The sequence below is a fragment of the Puma concolor genome, chromosome A2, assembly GCF_028749965.1.
Source record: "Puma concolor isolate L17-30 chromosome A2, mPumCon1.1.hap2, whole genome shotgun sequence".
In the NCBI taxonomy this organism is placed as follows: Eukaryota; Metazoa; Chordata; class Mammalia; order Carnivora; family Felidae; genus Puma; species Puma concolor.
Window position 1 is genome coordinate 14,118,524 of NC_141668.1, and position 19,105 is coordinate 14,137,628.

The 19,105-nt window shown below is 49.1% G+C and overlaps 1 protein-coding gene across 3 annotated transcripts in view; it reads right to left on the reverse strand.

Moving 5' to 3' along the window:
* The window catches only part of TMEM178B (transmembrane protein 178B), a 366,535-nt gene that overhangs the window by 244,274 nt on the left and 103,156 nt on the right, over positions 1-19,105 (reverse strand). For all 3 annotated transcript variants that reach the window (XM_086688533.1, XM_086688531.1, XM_086688535.1), the window contains exon 2: positions 1,213-1,326. In XM_086688533.1, coding sequence (XP_086544659.1) covers positions 1,213-1,326 — 114 coding nt within the window. The remainder of the gene's footprint in view (positions 1-1,212; positions 1,327-19,105) is intronic.

Here is a 19,105-nt window from a genome sequence, read left to right on the forward strand (position 1 = left end):
CTGAAGGCAACAATTTGTTAACGCCTTCCCAGCCACTGATACCTTCCCTATCATTTCAGGCCAGTGGCAGTAATAATCATCCAGACACATGGTCACAATCTTCCCCTTCCTTCCCTCCCCCCCTCCAAAACCAATGAATCATTGCTCTGGTTTAATTTTACTTGCCTCTCCCACCTCCCTATGGTTGTTTGATTAAAGCCAAACTAACAAGTGGAATATGCCCAGTGGAACCCATGCATGCAAAAAATAACTGGGCAACAATAAAGGGAAGAAAGAGGTCTTCACCCTTCTTCGAAGCTGATGAAACAATTTAACCAACAATATAAGACCCTCCTTTTTTTTTTAGCCTTGTGACATTATGTGGGGGGAAAACTGCAATAGGAAAGAACCGACGAATTCAAGAGAGGCAGCACAGAGCTTAAGAATAGTAAGAATGTGTTCCCATGAAGAGCTATGCCAGCAGCAAACGAGAACATCCCTGACACAGACAAGCAGGATATCCCCATGGAACAGAAAAATAAAAATAGGCAACTGTTTGCTCATTAAGTCATCCTCCTATCATGATTTAAGTCTCAGAGGGTCCCTGACCAAGCAACTCCCTAAACAATGGAGGCAGATATTCTGATCTTTGCTGAGTCATCACATGCGAACTGGGTCCCAAAGCCTCTCCTTCTTGGGAAAACAGAAACATGTAAGTTGAGGACGAGATCCTACCCCTTGGCAACCCAACCAGATGCATACTGCCAACACTTTGCAGTATGCAACCCCCAGCTGGCCTCGCCGGGTAGAAAGGATAACACGAGGGATTTTACAGGTTGCCATGATAATACTCCAAGCAACTCGGAGACACGCTGAAGTTAGATCCCAGGAGCTGGTTTTGTTCGGTAGGTGAAATCTAAAACATCTACCTGGGTAATGACATAAGATTACTAATCGTTGTCTGTTGGTTGTTTTTTCGTTTCTTGGGTTGTTTTTGGGGGGTTTTCATTTTTAATTTTAGAAGCAAACTCTTTAAATCTAATGCAATCAAAACCAACTGAGGCAATTCTGAGCCCCAGGCATGGACAGTTTAAGGAATTACCATCCTGCTCTGAGACTGTCCACAGGCCTAAGAGGTACACCCATACTGTCCGGAACAAGCTGTTGATGGGCATCCAAACCTCCGTGACCTCCAAAGGTCACCACCAAAGAAAGAAACTCAGGTGTACTTACGAAGGGCGTGCCACTCATCCTGACGGATGGTCTTCGTGATGTTGAAAGTGAGGTTCCTGGGGATGGTGGCTGAGGAGTAGTGGTATTTGATGTATGTGCATCGTTCAATTTCTCCTGGCAAAGAGAGACAGGAAATCAAACATTAATGAGGTGGCAACCATGTCTGGGGCAGTTTCTGGGATCCATTTTTCTGTCCTGAGGAAAGAGACTGGTTTCATATTAGGCCTGGTGACACCTATAGTTTAGACAAGGCAGTAACTTTGACCCCAAAAAGTAAGGTCCACTCTTAAGAGAGTAGAACTGAAGTCAAACACCATCGATTTAGACAGAAAAAAATACCTCTCTGGCATCATTCAGAGATGGGCAGAGTCAAAGTTTAGGCCAATTGAAGCTTGCTAAGAAAGTAGTGTCCGTGGTTTTTTTTAACCTTAAGAAAATCAACTTTCAAGTCATGGGAAGAGATTTGGCATCAAGAGCCAGTAACAAGGATGCCTGTTCAGCCAGTTAAGTGACCAACTTCAGCTCAGTCATGATCTCCTGGTTCGTGAGTTGGAGCCCCACGTCAGGCTCTGCACTGGGGGTATGGAGCCTGCTTGGGATTCTCTCTCCCTCTTTCTCTGCCCCTCCCCCATTTGTGCAAGCTCGCTCTCTCTCTCTCAAAATAAATAAACTTTAAAAAAAAGAGAGAGAGAGAGACAGTAACACTTTGTACCCATAGACTGATACAGAACAGGCTTTGCTTTAATGATGTCATCTGTGCCTGTAGCACATACGATCTTACGGAATGGTGAGCCACAGAGGCCTCTTCCCTCTTCTCTCTCCCATGTCCTAACCTCATCTCTGAGTACAAAGCACTCAAATCAACGTCCATCTCCTTGAACCAGCTTCTTCTTCTCAAACGTTTTGGAAAAAAATCGGGCTCCTTCACACACTCAACACCTGGTCCAGTAGAACCTTTACTGCTAAGTTAGCAATGCATGCTTTGCTAGTCAATTATCAAAGTAAGTCTGTATCATGGAGCAGAGTGTTTCAAAGTGTGGTCTGGGGACATCGGCATCCTCTGGGAACTTGCTAGAAATCCAATTTCCCAGACCCAACCCTAGACCTGCTGAACCAGAAACCCAAAGGTAGAGCTGCAATCTGAATTTTAAGAAGCCCTCCAGGTGATTCTGTTGTGCACCTAAGTTTGAGAACCACAGCCTCTGAGAATCTAACAGAATTACCAACGTATTCACTCATAAATCCACCACGTTTGCAAATTCCCAAAGAAAGGAACAATTGGAGGAGTTCCTTCCTTGCTACCTTTGGTCTCCTGCAGCCATGTTGGCTGATGCTTGCATATCTGAGGGATATTGAAACCCAGTGTCAGGGATCGCAAAGAATCCGGAAAGAAGGGATTTTTAAAGGTTAGGGGTTTTAAAATTTGGTTTTGCACACGAATAGATTTTGATGGTAATCCATTTTGCACCCCACTGATTTTCAATTTATAAGTGGTGGCACGTGATTGAATCGCTTGACCCCTGGCTCACTGTCAGCAGGGAACCTGGCAGTCGGTGGAGCGCAATCATTTAGACAGTGCCTCTCGTGAAACCGATGCCTTATCGTAAATCATATCTGGCCAGTTGCCCAACTGCCAGTTATTGGCAGACACGCCCCCAATGGGACAGACACTGTTCAAAGAGCCAAAGTTTGGGGGAAAGTGTTGTACATGCTTTTCCTTTAATTTTTCACTTCCTCCACCTTTGTCCCCTTAGCTTATAAGTGTCCTGAAGTCTCTCACATATGCCCCCAGCATTCACCCTGACCACATCCCCAGTCTTCCTTCTTCCCTAACTTCCTATCTTGCTATGCCTCTTGGAAAAGTAGTCTATCAGACCACCGCAAGTCACCCTCATACCTAAACCCACATGCTCTAATCTCCCTAACAATCTCCGCGAATAGCATCACCTCGCATCCATTCTACACATAATAAATCCCCCTGCCACCCCCAATGCCCCCCCACCTCTAGTGGGGCCCCTTCCATCTGACATTCATTGGTCACCAAATTCTGTCAGTTCTACCTCAGAAATGTCTGTGGAGGGGCATCTGGGTGGCTCAGTTGGCTGAGCAGCTGACTCTGGCTGAGGTCATGATCTCACAATGCATAGGTTCAAATCCCACATTAGGCTCCGTCCTGACAGTGTGGAGCCCGTTTGGGATTCTCTCTCCATCCTCTCTCTGCCCTTCCACCACTCATGTTTTCTCTCTCTCAAAATAAATAAGCTTTAAAAAAGGTGGGGGGGGGCACCTGGGTGGCTCAGTCAGTTAAGCATTCTCTTCAGCTCAGGTCATGGTCTCAAGGTTCTTGAGTTCAAGCCCCATGTCAGGCTCTGTGCTGACAGCTTGGAGCCTGGAGCCTGCTTCAGATTTTGTGTCTCCCTCTCTTTCTGCCTCTCCCTCCCTCCCTCCCTCTCTCACCGCCCCCCCCCCAAAATAAACATTGAAAAAAATTAAAAAATAGAAAATAAAAAGAAAGAAATGTCCCTGGAAGCCAGCCCATCCTCTGTGCCCTCACCCTCTACCGTAGTTATGTGAATACAACAACCCAGCTAAACAAACAGCCACATTTACTGAAGATTTACTTGCAGGAAAGGCTTGCCAATGGTTTCATACATAAACCAACAGTTTCCAACTCTACTCATGTTGTCACACACACAGAAGAGATGTGCACAAGGCTCCCCGGGATAGAGATGCGGCTGCCTGGGCCCTGTCGGCCTCCCTGGGAGGGAGCCAACCTTCCCAACCCACTTGTAATCCTGCCTCTTCTGTACTCATCCCCATGGCAGAAAACTCTGTTACGGATGTGGCCTTACTTAATCCTCAATACCACCCAGTTACGTAGTGTTCCTACTATCATCGGCAGGATATGATCCTATTTCACAAATGAGAAAATAGAGGCTCAAGAAGATAAGGTGACTTGCCCCAGGAAATAGCGGCACCAGGATTAGAACCCAGAATCTCCTGACCAGGGCTTCCCTCCACACCGCTGCCCGACTGTCTTCCAGAGAGGAAACTGTGGTCTCTCCCACACACACAGGATAAACCTCACGCTCCTCGGGCAGAAAGGCCCCACCAGGTGGCCTGCCCTGCCCCGAAGAGCCCAGATCCGTCAGGACTCTGCCCCTGATACACACCCAATCCTCGCAGGAAGTGGCCAAAGTGGCAGCTCCTCAGCAAAGCCTGCCTCGCACGGAAGCCTGTGCCCGGGAACAGAGGAGCAGCAGTAGTTCAGCCTGGACCCTCCTCGCTCCTCCCTGCGTTCCTGCCCTCCTGCGGCAGGCACTGAACGGGCTGGGATTTATCTGTTCACACGCCTCGCTCCCCCACTAGATTACGAGTTCCTCAAGGGCAGGGGCCGGTCTCGTCCACTCGTCTCTACCTCCCCGGCCCCGGCACAGGGTGCGCACCAGTACCATGCACTCTGAAGGAAGGAAGGAATAATACCAGGCACCCTCTGGAAAACCGCAGTGGGCAAGGAATCCAACTGCTTCTGCTCTGTGCAAGGGACAAAAATAATTAAGGCAAATCAGAATATAATGAACGAAAGGAGGGCACTGTTGCAGAACTCTGTCTGCGTCTACAGCAAACACCTCTTCGCTTTCCAGACAACGTAAGGAGAGGTTTATTTGATCACAGTGAGGTAGGAAAAAAACCACGTAGGTACAGAACAACCTCTCGCTGCACTTTGCAAATGTAATCCAAGGGGCAACTAGGTCAGTTTGTTTCCGGTTTTTGTTTTAATTTTTTTCAGTGTTTATTTTTGAGAGAGTGTGAGCAGGGGAAGGGCAGAGAGAGAAGGAGACAGAACCCAAAGCAGGCTCCAGGCTCTGAGCTGTCAGCACAGAGACCAATGTGGGGCTCGAACCCACACACTGTGGGATCATGACCTGAGCCGAAGTCAGACGCTTAACCGACTGAGCCACCCAGGCACCCTTGTTTTTGTTTTGTTTTTAAGAAGAAAGACAAGGGGCGCCTGGGTGGCGCAGTCGGTTAAGCGTCCGATTTCAGCCAGGTCGCGATCTCGCGCTCCGTGAGTTCGAGCCCCGCGTCAGGCTCTGGGCTGATGGCTGGGAGCCTGGAGCCTGTTATCGATTCTGTGTCTCCCTCTCTCTCTGCCCCTCCCCCGTTCATGCTCTGTCTCTCTCTGTCACAAAAATAAATAAATGTTGAAAAAAAAAAAATTAAAAAAAAAAAAAAAGAAGAAAGACAAGAGGAAAATATAAAGGGTAGAGAACTGTAACAAGAATACCACTAGTAACTACTTGAACAAACCAAGATCCCACAGGAAATGGCCAGATTGGTGCCCATCACTAAGGTCTGAGAAAAGTATCTGATTTCTTGGCTCAGATCAGGTTCTCTCAGGCTCAAAACAAACTCCACAAGTGGCCACAGGCTCCCAGAAGACCTCGGCCACCTCCGGTGGTCTCCCTCACCCAGCCCACCCAGCCACCCGACACTTGGCAAGAGCAGGCAGGTGGAAAGAGCTGACCGACAGGCACCGCAGGTGACCAGCCAGAGAGCCTGGCTAAAGCTGCCGGAGAAGCCCCGCTGGAGGCCTCCCTGTTTGCTTTGCCTCAGGGATGCAAGCATCCTGTCTTTGACAGCAATTAAATTTGAAAGACTCAAATATTGCCTAAGAAGAAAGGCAAAATATTTATCCATGTGTCTGCAGGTCCTGTCAGTGTGCTGGGCTTTTGTAAATACAGGCACCATCTGGGCACCAAATTCGTGTGCCCAGAATGCGGGCTTCCCAATACAAATAGGTTTTCCTGCAACAATCCAGGGGGGCCACCTGGGAGGCAGTGGAGAAGCGCCTGGGCTTCCCCGGAAAGAAGGTCAAACCTGTCTTCCTGACCCCTACGTTCCAGCCCAGAGACCTCAGCCTGGATAGGACAGGGGCACCCTCAGGAGTGAGGACACCATAAGCCTTCATCTGCGCCGTGCCTTCTGAGCTGGTGACCCTCCCAGCTGCCCCGTCGTGCTCCCAGAGAGACAGGATACCCAGATGCGTAGTTAAGAAGAGTTTCAAAACTGGGAAATTTACAAAGCGAGCACAGGGTGTAAAGAGGCCAGCAACGGGTGACACAGGGACCTACGGCTGGCGACAGAAGGGAGTGAGAGAACCCCAAGCCTGGAGAGGCAGAGGGAGTCGGTACCAGACCCTAGAAAGAGTGGCCACTTGAAGAGAGGTGATATGACCTTGGGCAGAGGGTCACAGCCAAGCCACGGTGAGGTGGCTGAGAATAAACACACACCCCCTCCGTCTCCCTCCCTCTCCCCCAGGAGCTGAATCCATCAGAAGCTGGAAGGGGTGGGGGTCCAGAAGCAGAGAGCAGGTGCGAGGTGGAGGGAATCCAAAGCATCCAGCTCACTCCCCTTCTTTCTCGTTCCTCCCTTGCTCCCCTCAATCTCCCTGGCCCTCTCTCCTTCTAAAGCCCTCACTTCCTTACTCCAACCAGCCACCTCCTCCTCCCCTCCACCTCCACCTGCAAGGGAAGGCCCAAAGACAAGGAAGAGGGGGAGACCGTTCCCATCCTTCTTCTCCATTTCAACTCCTTTAGGACCCAAGGCCTAAGTGTGTTAACTCACATTAAGTCCTCAGTGTGATCCTCGCACACAGTCAGTGCTAAGTATTAGTTATTACCCAGGGTGCCTGAGTGGCTCGGTAGGTTAAGCATCTGACTCTTGATCTCGGCTCAGGTCATGATCTCACGGTTCGTGAGTTCGAGCCCTGCATCAGGCTCCTCGCTAACACCATGGAGCCTGCTTGGGATTCTCTCTCTCCCCCTCTGTCCCTCCCCTGCCCTCTTTCTCTCTCTCTCTCAAAATAGATTAAGTAAACTTTAAAACAAAGATTATTAGTTATTACTCTCAATTGCTACCCAAAGACTACTTACTCTAAGGGGACAACAAAGGAAGTCAGAAATTACAATAGCAACCAACATTGACATCATGCCTCGTACATTTTATACACACATACACACGTAAATACATAGATCTATAGAATTATATATAGAACAAGAGAGAAAGCTCGCACATAATAACCCTCGGAGGCTGGCGCAGCAAGAGTTCTGATGTACATGGGGCATATGAGGAAACAGACCGGGGAAGGGAGAGGCAGAGATCAACACTCACTTCTGGACTCTAGAGTCATGCTTTTCGACAATACCAGCGGGCAGTTTTCGTCTCCTGTGCCTCTGCTTATCAGCAAGACCTGGTTTCTGGAGCACTTACGGGAGGCTTATAGATATAAGGAAGACTCTTAAGTGACTTTTTTTTTTAAGTTTATTTATTTATTTTAAGAGAAAGAGGGAGCACAAGTGGGGAAGGGCAGCACAGAGCCTGATGCAGGACTTGAACCCATGAACCGTGAGATCATGACCTGAGCCTAAGTCAGATGCTTAACCAACCAAGCCACCCAGGTGCCCCAGGCAAAGTGAGATGGGATCCACTCCCACTCCATCAAAAATTATCTTCCTTGAACAGCTGCCATAGTACTTTAAATTCTTCCATGAGAGAGGCGTTACTTTGGATCGAATACTGTTCTAATAGAGCTTTAAAAGAGGCTGCCCCGTCAGGTCATGATCTGACAGTTTGTGAGTTTGAGACCCGCATCAGGCTCTGTGCTGACAGCACAGGGCCTGCTTGGGATTCTCTCTCCCCCCTCTCTGCCCCTCCCCTGCTTACACACGTGCGCACGCACTCTCTCTCCCTCTCTCTCTCAAAATAAATAAACTTTAAAAAGGGGAGAAGGGCATGGGGCACCTGGGTGACTCAGTTGGTCAGGTGTCTGACTCTTGATCTCAGCTCAGGTCATGATCTCATGGTTTCATGGGTTCAAACCCCACTTCGGGCTCTGTGCTGACAGCGTGGAGTCTGTCCGGGTTCTCTCACTCCTGTCTCCTCTCTGTGACTCTTTCTCAAACAAAAATTAAACATTTTTAAATAAAAAATAAAGAGGGGGCCAAGTGGGTAGCAGTCACCAACACCTGGGTGACTGGCATGAGCACAAGCAAACCCACAACTTGCAGGGCAGGCCCAAGGAGAAAGGAAGACAGGGGAGCACTTTTCTCACGTGAAAAGCGGAGTGACTGGTGCAGCCACTGTGGAAAACAGTATGGTAGATCCCCCCAACATTAAAAAGAATACTACCACGTGACCTAGCAATCCCACTTACAGGTTTGTATTTGGAGGAAATGAAAATACTATCTTTTTTCATGAATCATTTTTTTTTTAATTTTTGTCTTAATCTCTACACCCAATGTGGGGCTCGAACTCACGACTCCTGAGATCAAGAGTTGCACGCTTTATGGACTGAGCCAGCCAGGTGCCCCTGAAATCACTATCTTGAATAGACATCGGCACCCCCATGCTCACTGCATCACCAGTCACAATAGCCAAGGCAATGGAAACAACTGATGTGCCCACCAGTGGATGAATGGACAAAGAAAACGTGGGAGATGTATGTATGTATGTATGTAACAGTGGAATATCATTCAGCCATAAAAAAGGAAATCTTGTCATTTGCAAGAACATCAATGGACCTTCAAAGCATTAGGCTAAGCAAAGTCAGACAGAGAAAGACAAATATTGTAGGAGCTCACTTATATGTGGGTTCTAAAAACACCAAGCACATAGACACAGAATAGTTTGGTGGTTGACAGAGGCGGGGCGGGGGGGGGATGAGAGGTAGAACTTACTGAGTGAAGGTAGTCAAAAGGTACAAGCCCAGTTATAAAAAGTCTTGAGATATAATGCACAGCATGGTGACTGGAGTTAATAATGTGTATTTGAAGGTTGCTAAGAGTAGATTTGGGGCGCCTGGGTGGCTCAGTCGGTTAAGCGGCCGACTTCGGCTCAGGTCATGATCTCGCGGTCCATGAGTTCAAGCCCCGCGTCAGGCTCTGTGCTGACAGCTCAGAGCCTGGAGCCTGTTTCGGATTCTGTGTCTCCCTCTCTCTCTGACCCTCCCCCGTTCACGCTCTGTGTCTCTGTCTCAAAAATAAACGTTAAAAAAAAAAAATTTTTTTTTAAAAAGAGTAGATCTTAGTTCTCATCACAAGAAAAAAAATTGGCAACGACGTGAGGTGATGGACGTTCATAGACTTACTGTGATCATTTCACAAATACCTGCATGTATCAAAGCAGCACATTATGTACCTTGAACTAAGACGATAGGGATGTTGATCATATTTCAATAAAACTGCAGGAAAATGAGGCTGGGTATGTGACAGTGAAATGCATTTAGGAAAAGTTGGGTTAAATATTTAAATGGTCTACTTACTGCAGGACTTTGAGAGAGTCTCTAATGTATGTTGTGACTCCCCCTACTCCCCCTGGAAGGGACAGGCACGGCAGGCAGACCTTCCCAGATTCTTCTGACCCCAAAGCTTTTTGTATTCAAAGAAGGGTTGCTGCCGCTGAACTGTGAGTTCATCACAATCAGAAACCGTGTTTCTTCTTTACGCTTTTTTACCCAGCGCCAGGTAAGCAGCTGGTGCACAGTGAGGGCCTCCATATACGTTTGGATGAATGAAGAATGGAGATCGGGATCTGTTACTTGATCAAATGATCTATAAGGTAAATGAAGTCGTTGGCTCTGAGTATTTGCTGGCCTCTCCTCAGAAGCCATGTCTGGGAGCGACGAGCAAAGCAACACCAGGGTCAAGTGCCCATCTGGGAGCCGTGTTTGCACCATGCCTTGTGGATCTTTGTGGACAGAACCAGAGCGGGGTCTCTGGGCACCCTAAGAGCACCTTGGATCCCACGGCAGCCACGGTGGGCACTCCCGGGAAAGCGGACAGCACTCACCAAGTCTTCCTGCCTCAACACACTTCACAAGCCCACTTAGTCCACACCAGACAGCCTAGAGAAGAACAGGAGGGGACAGCAAGGGATTAAGAGCCACAGAGCAAGTGCCCGGTCCCCAGGGAGAGAAGCACAAGGCCCGCTCTGCACAATGACTCAGGGGGCGACCTCCGGGACCACAGGTGAGGCTCACGTCAGCAAGCAGCTCCGCACTGCCCACCGCACGGCTTCCTCCTCCCTCCCGTTTCCCAGGAACTCCCCCCAAGTTCCTGTTGTAGGCCGTACTGGGGCAGCGGGACTAAGAATGATGACCTAAAAGAAAGTAGAGAATATGGTTTATAGGCTTGAAGACAACGTGGGCGGTATTAAGTAAAAGGAATTGGTCCAACGTAATCCTGAAGTCCTCTTGCAGGGGTCACATGGGCACCTAGCGCCTCAGGGAGGCTCTTCTCTTTCTCTGCTTCCGTATCCTCCATGTTCTTTTCTTCTCTCGATCTTCAAGCATCCTAAGACACGGGGTGGGCTACGGGACCAGCGTGGAGGGTCCACGGGCTTCCTTCCCTGCAGAGTTCCTGAAGAGTCTATTCAATGCCCACCACGCAAGGATGCTCCTATTCTATCCCAAGCCATCCTCACAACAACCCACTGAAGCGAAGACTGGAGAAGATGGAGTAGACAGATGAAGCCCACCCTCCAGAGCCCCTCAGCCAGCAGGGAGAAAAGCCAGTGTCTCTCGGCGTGTGCAGAGCACTTTCAGACACCACAGCTGGAATGACTCAACTCCAGCCAAAGGTTCACCGGGAGCAAGGGCTGTGTTGCAGCCCAAGTGCCTTGTACGTGGAAGCAACCAATGCCTTCACTGGGAAAGGATGAAAGAAGGGGAAGAAGGTTAACGTCCCGGCCTCAGCCTGCCCCAGCCCAGGCCTTGCGGGCTCACTCCCGGGTCTGCCTCCCCCCCACCCCGGGGCCGACCCCCCTTAGTCCCCTTTCTAGCCCAAGGCCTGTGCTCTGTGCTTAATAAATGCAAAGATTAAGGAGAGAGTAGAAACACATGGGAAAAAAGTGAAAACCAACATTAAAAAAGAGAGATGACACCAGTTGAAGCTTTAAGCCTTGAACCTCTTCTTTAAAGGGCATTTTTTTTTTAAAGTTAAGATGACCTCTTAGCAAGGAGAGGAAGCAGGGAGCTTTCCCTGTAGTGCGTCAGGAATGCCATCATCAGATTTATTAGCATGGTCAATGTTGACGACCTTAGCGGCCACGAGAGTGTGGGTGGAGGATAGGGAATTAAAAGTGTGAGATTAGAAGCAAAATCGTGTCCTGGATGAAAGAGCAAAGAAGCAAACCAGCAACGCCCCAGGGGCTTCAAAGAGGGCAGACGGGCTGGGATCCCCCACCCCTGCCCAGTCCTGTCCACAGGTGGGGCAGAAGGGGGCCAGGGCTGAGAAGGACACCCCCTGGGCAACGTCACCAACCAGCAGCTCTCCTATCTGCGGGGCAACTACTCCTCACAAAAACCTATTTCAAGAAACCCCACCCCCCCTCCCACCTCCTCTTAGCGCCTTCTGCTCCTCCCAGATGTTCTGAGCCCGAGGATTTGCAAGGCTTATAGCTGCTGCAGGCCTAGCCAGAAAGGTTTTTCTCTAAACTGAGGAAAAGTGTTATGTTTGGGGTTTTAATGCTTTCAAATGCATTCCATTTTGTGTGCTTTGTTTTTGTGCTTGTGGGATTGGCATGGCCTTTCCGTGTTTGTATGCACTGCAAGGCCAGAAATCCTAAACATTTACTTCCTTCAGTCCATGTTACATAAATGTTTATCAGCAGTGGTCAGGGGGGCCCCTGTGATTCACACACGGGCAATTTCATTCTCAAAACGCCTGCTCCCGTCTGCCAGCACCCCAGTCATCCCCCAACACATTTCTGACCCCTCACCTCACCCCGGGCCCAAACACCTTCAGCTGGCTACTAGTTGTAACAGTGATTTGCACAGAAACCGTATTTCTATCGGTAGTTTTGAGCGAGACAAGCTTGTATTTTTCATCTTTGTTCTCCTGATGGCCAAAATGGTGCTCTGAGGTCTTGGCATTTGTTTTAACAACAGCTTGTGTTTGGGGCGCCTGGGTGGCTCAGTCGGTTTGGCATCCAGCTTCGGCTCAGGTCATGATCTTACAGTTCGTGAGTTTAGGCCCCTCCATCAGGGTCTGTGCTGATAGCTCAGAGCCTGGAGCCTCCTTCAGAATCTGTGTCTCCCCCTCTCCCTGCCCCTCTCCTGCTTGCACTCTCTCAAAAAATAAATGAACATTCAAAAACACACAACAGCTTCTGTCTAATGCAAGCTTTCTATGTATTAGGCATTATACAAAGGACCTTGTTATGCATTATTTCATTTAATCCTAAAAGTTAGGTCTGGTTATCATCCCCATTTCGCAGATGAGGACATAGAGGCTCAGCATCCAAAGGTAAGCTGCCTGAGAACACAAAGCTGTTACACAGCTCAGGTGGGATACAAATCCACCTGACATGTTCATAAGCAGGGCAGTATATCACACGTGTGAGGAGAAATTGTGACAATCCAAGCTCTTCAGAAATAGAGACCTTCTAAGGTTTTTCTATCAGAAACAAGCAAAGCAGGACGCCTGGGTAGTTCAGTCAGTTAAGTGACCAACTCTTGATTTCAGCTCAGGTCATGACCTCCCGGTTCATGGGATCGAGCCCCACGTCAGGTTAGGCTGACAGCTTGGAACTGCTTGGGATTCTGTCTCTCTCTCTCTCTCTGTGCCACTCCCCTGCTCACACTCTCCCCCTCCCTCTCTCTCTCAAAATAAGTAAATAAACATTTAAAAAAGAGAGAGGGTGGTGCCTGGGTGGCTCAATTGGTTCAGCATTCAACTTCAGCTCAGGTCACGATCTCAAGAGTTTGAACCTGGCATAGGGCTCTTGAGCTGACAGCTCAGAGCCTGGAGCCTGCTTCAGATTCCATGTCTGTCTGTCTGTCTCTCTCTCAAAAATTAACATTTTTAAAAAAAAAAATTAAACAAAATAAAAAAGAGAGAGAGAAAGCACTTTGGATAGGACTATTGGGCCTGCCAGGAATTCACACCCCTGATCCACCCCCGCCCCCAGACCCACGTCCCCATGTCGTCCACTTGCATATCTTTCACCCCGTCAACCTAAGAGGCGTAGCCAGAAAGGGAACGAGGCCAGCTTGGCGCAGCTTGTTTGGACTCTGCACATCACAGCCTCCTTGCTGATCACTCACCCGCCATCTGGTTAATAAGCCCTTTGGACAGTTTTCCAGAGCTCCCTCGAGCTCAGCTGCTCGTCTGGGTTCACGGAATCCCGACAATCTCCTCCTTCATTGAAAAATCTGGACACCGCTCACCTACCTCCAGGCTCACGGCACTTCGGGCACCCCGTCTGACAGCCCAGTCCCCGCGCTCGAACAGGATGGCCCCCCTGGAGACAGCGCCTCCCGTGTCCGTCATCGTCTGGCACTCAACACTCCAATTAGGAACTAGAACGGAGGCCTCCCTGCTGGGTGACTGCCGCGTGCCTCACATCACAACCGAGATCTGTGCCCCCAGTCACCCCACTGAGCACAGTTCCATTTCTCTGCCCGCACCTCCATTCACTCACCAGCCCCTTTTGGTTACTTTACCGAGTGGCTGTCCTTCTTGACCGACATCTAAATAGCACCGAACGCTTCACGATCTCCTGTGCTAAGGGTCACCTCGTCTCTGGGGTGCCTGTGTGGCTCAGTCAGTTAAGCGTCCGACTTCGGCTCAGGTCATCATCATTATGTGGTTCATGAGTTCAAGCCCCACGTCGGACTCTGTGCTGACAGCTCAGAGCCTGAAGCCTGCCTCAGATTCTGTGTCTCCCTCTCTCTGCACCCCTCCCCCCATCGCACTCTGTCTCTCTCTCTCAAAAATAAACATTAAAAAAAAAATTTAATGAATAACGTTCATCTCATCTTTGGTACGATCTATTTTCTTTATCCTAATTTCCACATTCCTGGGTTCTGAGTGCCTTTTCCCCCAGAAAAGGAGACAGTTCTGAATCTTTTAGCAGGTTTTTGACATGGTATTTTTAAAATGTCATTACACAGTAACTCCCTCACCAAAGGAAATAAAGAACGAGGCGTTGTTGGGCTTGCCCCCCCCCCCACCCGTCTTCCCTGTAAGGTCTGGCTGCGGCTTTTCTCCATGTGCTCATGTATTTTCCAGCTTGAAACCAGCTGCCTGAGAGAGGAGGAGAAGGTGAGGTATGGCTTTAAATCACCATTGAGGGTATAGTAAATAACCCACTCCCTTATTCCCATCACAGCCCTAATAACCTTCTAGAAAGTTCAGAGCCCCAAGCCTTCACTGCCCTCCCCATACCCCTCCCCACAGGGTGCAGACACCCAGTGAAGGAGGCATCGGCTTCCCCAGGCAGTTTCGGCTGCTGGAAGGACCATCAATCTCCAGGCTCTGACAGACAAACGAGGCAAGAAGGAGACCAAGTCTGGTTTTTCACTGGAGAACAATGAGCTCATGCTTTCTCTCCAGGGACCCAGGAAGTGGAGACAGCTCTTGAGATGGGGAGACAGTGATGGAGACGGGCAGGAGTGATGAAGGATGCGCAGGCGAGAGGGAGGAGGCCAGTCTGGCACTTTTTTAATGTCACTTTTGATAAGACTCCCCAGCTTTCAGGCCAGAGGGAAACATCCATTTTCTTTAAATTAAGGATCCAGCATGAGGCAGTTGTCCTAAAGGGGAGGGACAGCGAGAAGATAAACTGGTCGCAAATTCTTCATTCCTGCTCCTTCAGAGAAAAGATGATCGTTCATGAGTCACCAAAATTGCAGATGCCACAGCACAAATGGCTCTACTTTGCTGCTGCTGCTCAGAGGTGGGGTCCAAGATCAGATACATGGACAGAGACTTTGGGTAGCTTTTATGAAGGTGGGTCTGCAACCCTCAGTGTGCATCTCTGGAAGGCAAAAGGCCAGTCATTTCCAACAAGCTGAACCAGTAAAAAAAAAAAAAAAAAATTCAGACAGCTGCCCAGATGTTTTTAAACAGCTAAATGAAGGTTTGATTTCAGCTAGGGGGAAAAATATCCTGATTACAGAGTTTTCCAGTTTTCATCTGAAAAGGGAGTTATATAATCCTGATTTTCTTTACTAGTTAATTCCGAGAAACTGTGTGTGTGTGTGTGTGTGTGTGTGTGTGTGTGTGTGTGTGTGTGTCCGTCCGTCCGTCCCTGGGTATCCGTGTGTGAGCATATGTGTATTGGGGCAAGAATGGAGGAAGCTGGGTTGTAGATGAGAAACCAAACCCAGATGATTATTTCAGTCTTCAACCTGCTGTGTGCCTTAGCTAAAACCTGAATGGAAACTAAAGATTACAGAAACAAAGTAGAAGGCCCCAATAAATTATGTTTTTCTTTACATCTCTATTTTACCAAAATATCTTTTTATACATTTTAGTTTTTCTAATGCTTATTTTTGAGGGACACACACACAGAGTGCAAGCAGGGGAGGGGCAGAGAGAGAGGGAGACACAGAATCTAAAGCAGGCTCCAGGCTATGAGCTGTCAGCACAGAGCCCGACGCCAGACTTGAACTCACAAACCGTGAGATCAGGACCTGAGCCGAAGTTAGATGCTTAACCAAGTGAGCTGCCCAGGAGCCCCTCTATTTTACAAAATTGACCTTTTTCTCCTTTAAGTTAAATGGCTTGGCTAGAATAAGGAAGTGTTAACTTAGCCTGACTCATTAGTTGAAATAAAACTCAAACCAAAGTATGAAAATATGAATAGTGAATTACTCTTCTGTGCTGTGTCCATCAGCACTATTGTGGTTGAGAGCCTGGGCCCTGGAGCCAGCTTGCCTGGGGTTAAATCTTAGCTTTGACACTCTCTGGTGTATGATCGTGGCCAAATTAATGAAGCCCGCTGTGCCTCCACTTAAAGGGATAGGATACAAATATCTACCCCCTCGAGAGTACTGTGAGAATTCAGTGAAGTAATACAGGTAAAGCACTTAACACCTGCTACAATGGAAACTCTCCATAATTGTTATTATTATATCTTCAGCCATACTCTATCCATGTAAGATGAAGATTTGTTTTATGTGTCAGATGCCAGGTAGGTTTTTTAAGACATGCAGTGAGCACCTATCTGGCATGCTTTGGCAAAAGAAATGCACATCCTAGGAGACAGGCTGCCCGCGGCCCGTCTCCTTCCTGCCTGGTGTGCTTCCTCAGCCAGCTCTGACATGCCCTCTGCCCCCACCCCAACCCCAGCTCAGGGCTTTCCCCGCAGGCTCCAACCCTGGCCACATCCTACCACCCTGCTCCTGCCTCAAGGACTGACACCACCGCCTCCCACACCCAGCCACTCTAACCCTGGTTACACCAGTGACCTTCTCCAACCCGTCTACACCCCGCATCTGTGAGATCCTGACTTCCACGACAAAAGAAGCATCACTCTGACTACACAGCACCAAGTACAGTCTGAACACCCATAACCAGACAAGTCGCCATGTGGGACAAGCCTCTGACCCAGGAGGATAGCACCACTTAGTGTCCCCTAACCAGAACCTGATGATCGTGGGTCAAAGCCAAGGTGGAATTTTTCTTTTAAACTTCCTGGAAATGCTGCCCCCCATTCCACCACCCAATCAAAAGAGAAAAACCTGAGTCAGAGAATATCAATGTTTGGTAAAGAGTGGGGGGGGGTGTGGGAAGAAGCTTTCGACTGGTTGATGGGAGTGTGAATTGTTACAAACACTTGACCAAATCAAGTGAACTGGTGATGTTGATGTCCAGTGGCCCCAAATCATGCCCCACCCCCGGACAAACTCCTGCACATGTGCCAAGAAGGAGAGGTCCACAAGGATGCTCCATATGGCACTGAAGGTCCGTCAAGTAGGAGACAGAAAAATCAAGTGTGGTTATATTCACAGGATAGAATATTCTATATAGTTTAAATGAATAACCTAGGGGTGCCTGGGTGGCTCAGTCGGTTGAGCGTCCGACTTCAGCTCAGGTCATGATCTCACAGCTCGTGAGTTCGAGCCCCACATCGGACTCTGTGCTGACAGCTCAGAGCCTGGAGCCTGCTTCGGATTCTGTGTCTCTGCCCCTAACCCACTCACATTCTTTCTCTCTCTCACAAATAAACAAACGTTAAAAAAAATAATAAATGAATAACCTAGAACCGTGTATACTGAGACAGAAACAGTCCCCAAAATATAACGCTGAGTGAAAAAACAACTGTAGAGTTCCACCTACTGTACCTTCTTTTTTTGTATTTTAAGTTTTTTCTCCCATAAAATATTGTCTTCTGGGATCCACTAAGAAAGAATACAATCATATTCAAGAAGAAATCCACCCATTCCCTTAACAAAAATCAAAGGCACATCATCCAAGTTTTAATGGCAAGAGACCCTCCTGGGGGGCCGGGCCGCTCACCTCCTGCTGATCTCCTCCCAGGAGCATCTCACTAATCACCTATGCATCCCATTCACCTCCCCTAGCGCACGCAGGTGCTGACCCCGCGGATGGATGCCAACAGGACAAATGAGACGGAGACCCAGGAAGGCACAAAGGATACAGGACACGGTGAGCACCAGCCGGTGCTGGCGGAGGGAGGGAAGGTCATGGATGGCTGAGGACACCAGGGAATGCTGGGGAAAGGAAGAGGACCATGTTCTTCAGCTTGGTGGGATGTAGAACATGGGGGGAAGGGGTAGCGTGGGGCCCGCCAGCGCCCAACGAACCCACAGTTGACTCAACGGGAGCAAACTACTACAGAGCCAGAGCTTGGTGGAGTCCCACAGGCGATCGTTTGGGTTGATGCCAGAGTACCGAGTGGAGAACTCAGGCAGGGGGCTGTCCTGGTTGTCCAGGCATCAGTATGCACCCAGAGTACAGAGTACGGCTAGAGGCATGGACTAGGAGGAGACATGTGGAGCCCTTCTCGTCTACACTGGCTTCCTTGCCCCTTGGATTTGACCTGCTCCTGCAGGGACAGGTGCAGCATCGTTCTCCCTACACGTGGCGCTAGGACCTCTGCTGCAGGGCAGCTGTACTTTCAGGGCATAGGAGCAAAGAGGTGGTGAGTGGATGCCCTCTGGGATCCCAGGCATCCAAAATGAGTGAGCTGAGAAGAGCAAATCATCCTAATGGAGTAACCCACTCCTTGAGAGGCTGCCCAACGCCTCCCTAAGTACAATGAACGTTGCTCCTGGGCCCCTCGGGGTTTGCACTCGGGGCTTCACTGAAATCAGCAGCCAGCACACAGAAGCAGAGTGAGATAAGACAGACAGACAGCCATCTCTTACGTAGTTGTGCAAGGCCTCAGGGAGCCACTCCAATCACTGCAATGAAACAGAACTGGTGCAGCACCAGCCTGGCAAGGTGGCTTTCAGAAGGGGACCCAGCATCTAGAAAGCAGAGCTAAGAGCAGGAGCACTCCACAGGAAGGGCTGGAGGGGCACCTGGGTGGCTCAGTCGTGTCCAACTCTTGATTTCGGCTCAGGCCATGATCTCACAGTCATGAGATGGGGCCCCGCATCCAGGTCCGTGCTGGGTATGGAGCCTGCTTAAGGTTCCCTCCCCCTCCCCTACTCTTCCCCCTCTCGGGCTCACTAGCTTTCTTGTTCACTCTCTCTCTCTATCTATCTCTCCCCAAAAAAATGAAAAACAAAGTAGAGGCTAGAGGGGGAGGAAGTCAGGACAAACCCAAGTCATTGGAGGGGCAGAGGGGCAGGGGGGCCAGGGAGCAAGGTGGGAACAGAATGGTTAAAAGAGGGAACAGGCAGCTATTACTGGAGAAATTTCTATTCACTTATGTTTTTCTTGCTTAAAGAAGACGGAATACATTAAGATTTTCTAGATAAAGATAAATAATAAGACTCCACCCCAGGGAGTTAGAGCTCCAAGTACGCATCATAGCCATGTTTTTGGGAACAGAGGGAGACTCTAAGGAGTCGAAGGGTTTGAGGGCAGGTATGAGGCCATCAGAAGTACATGGAAACTGAACCACTAAGACAGTG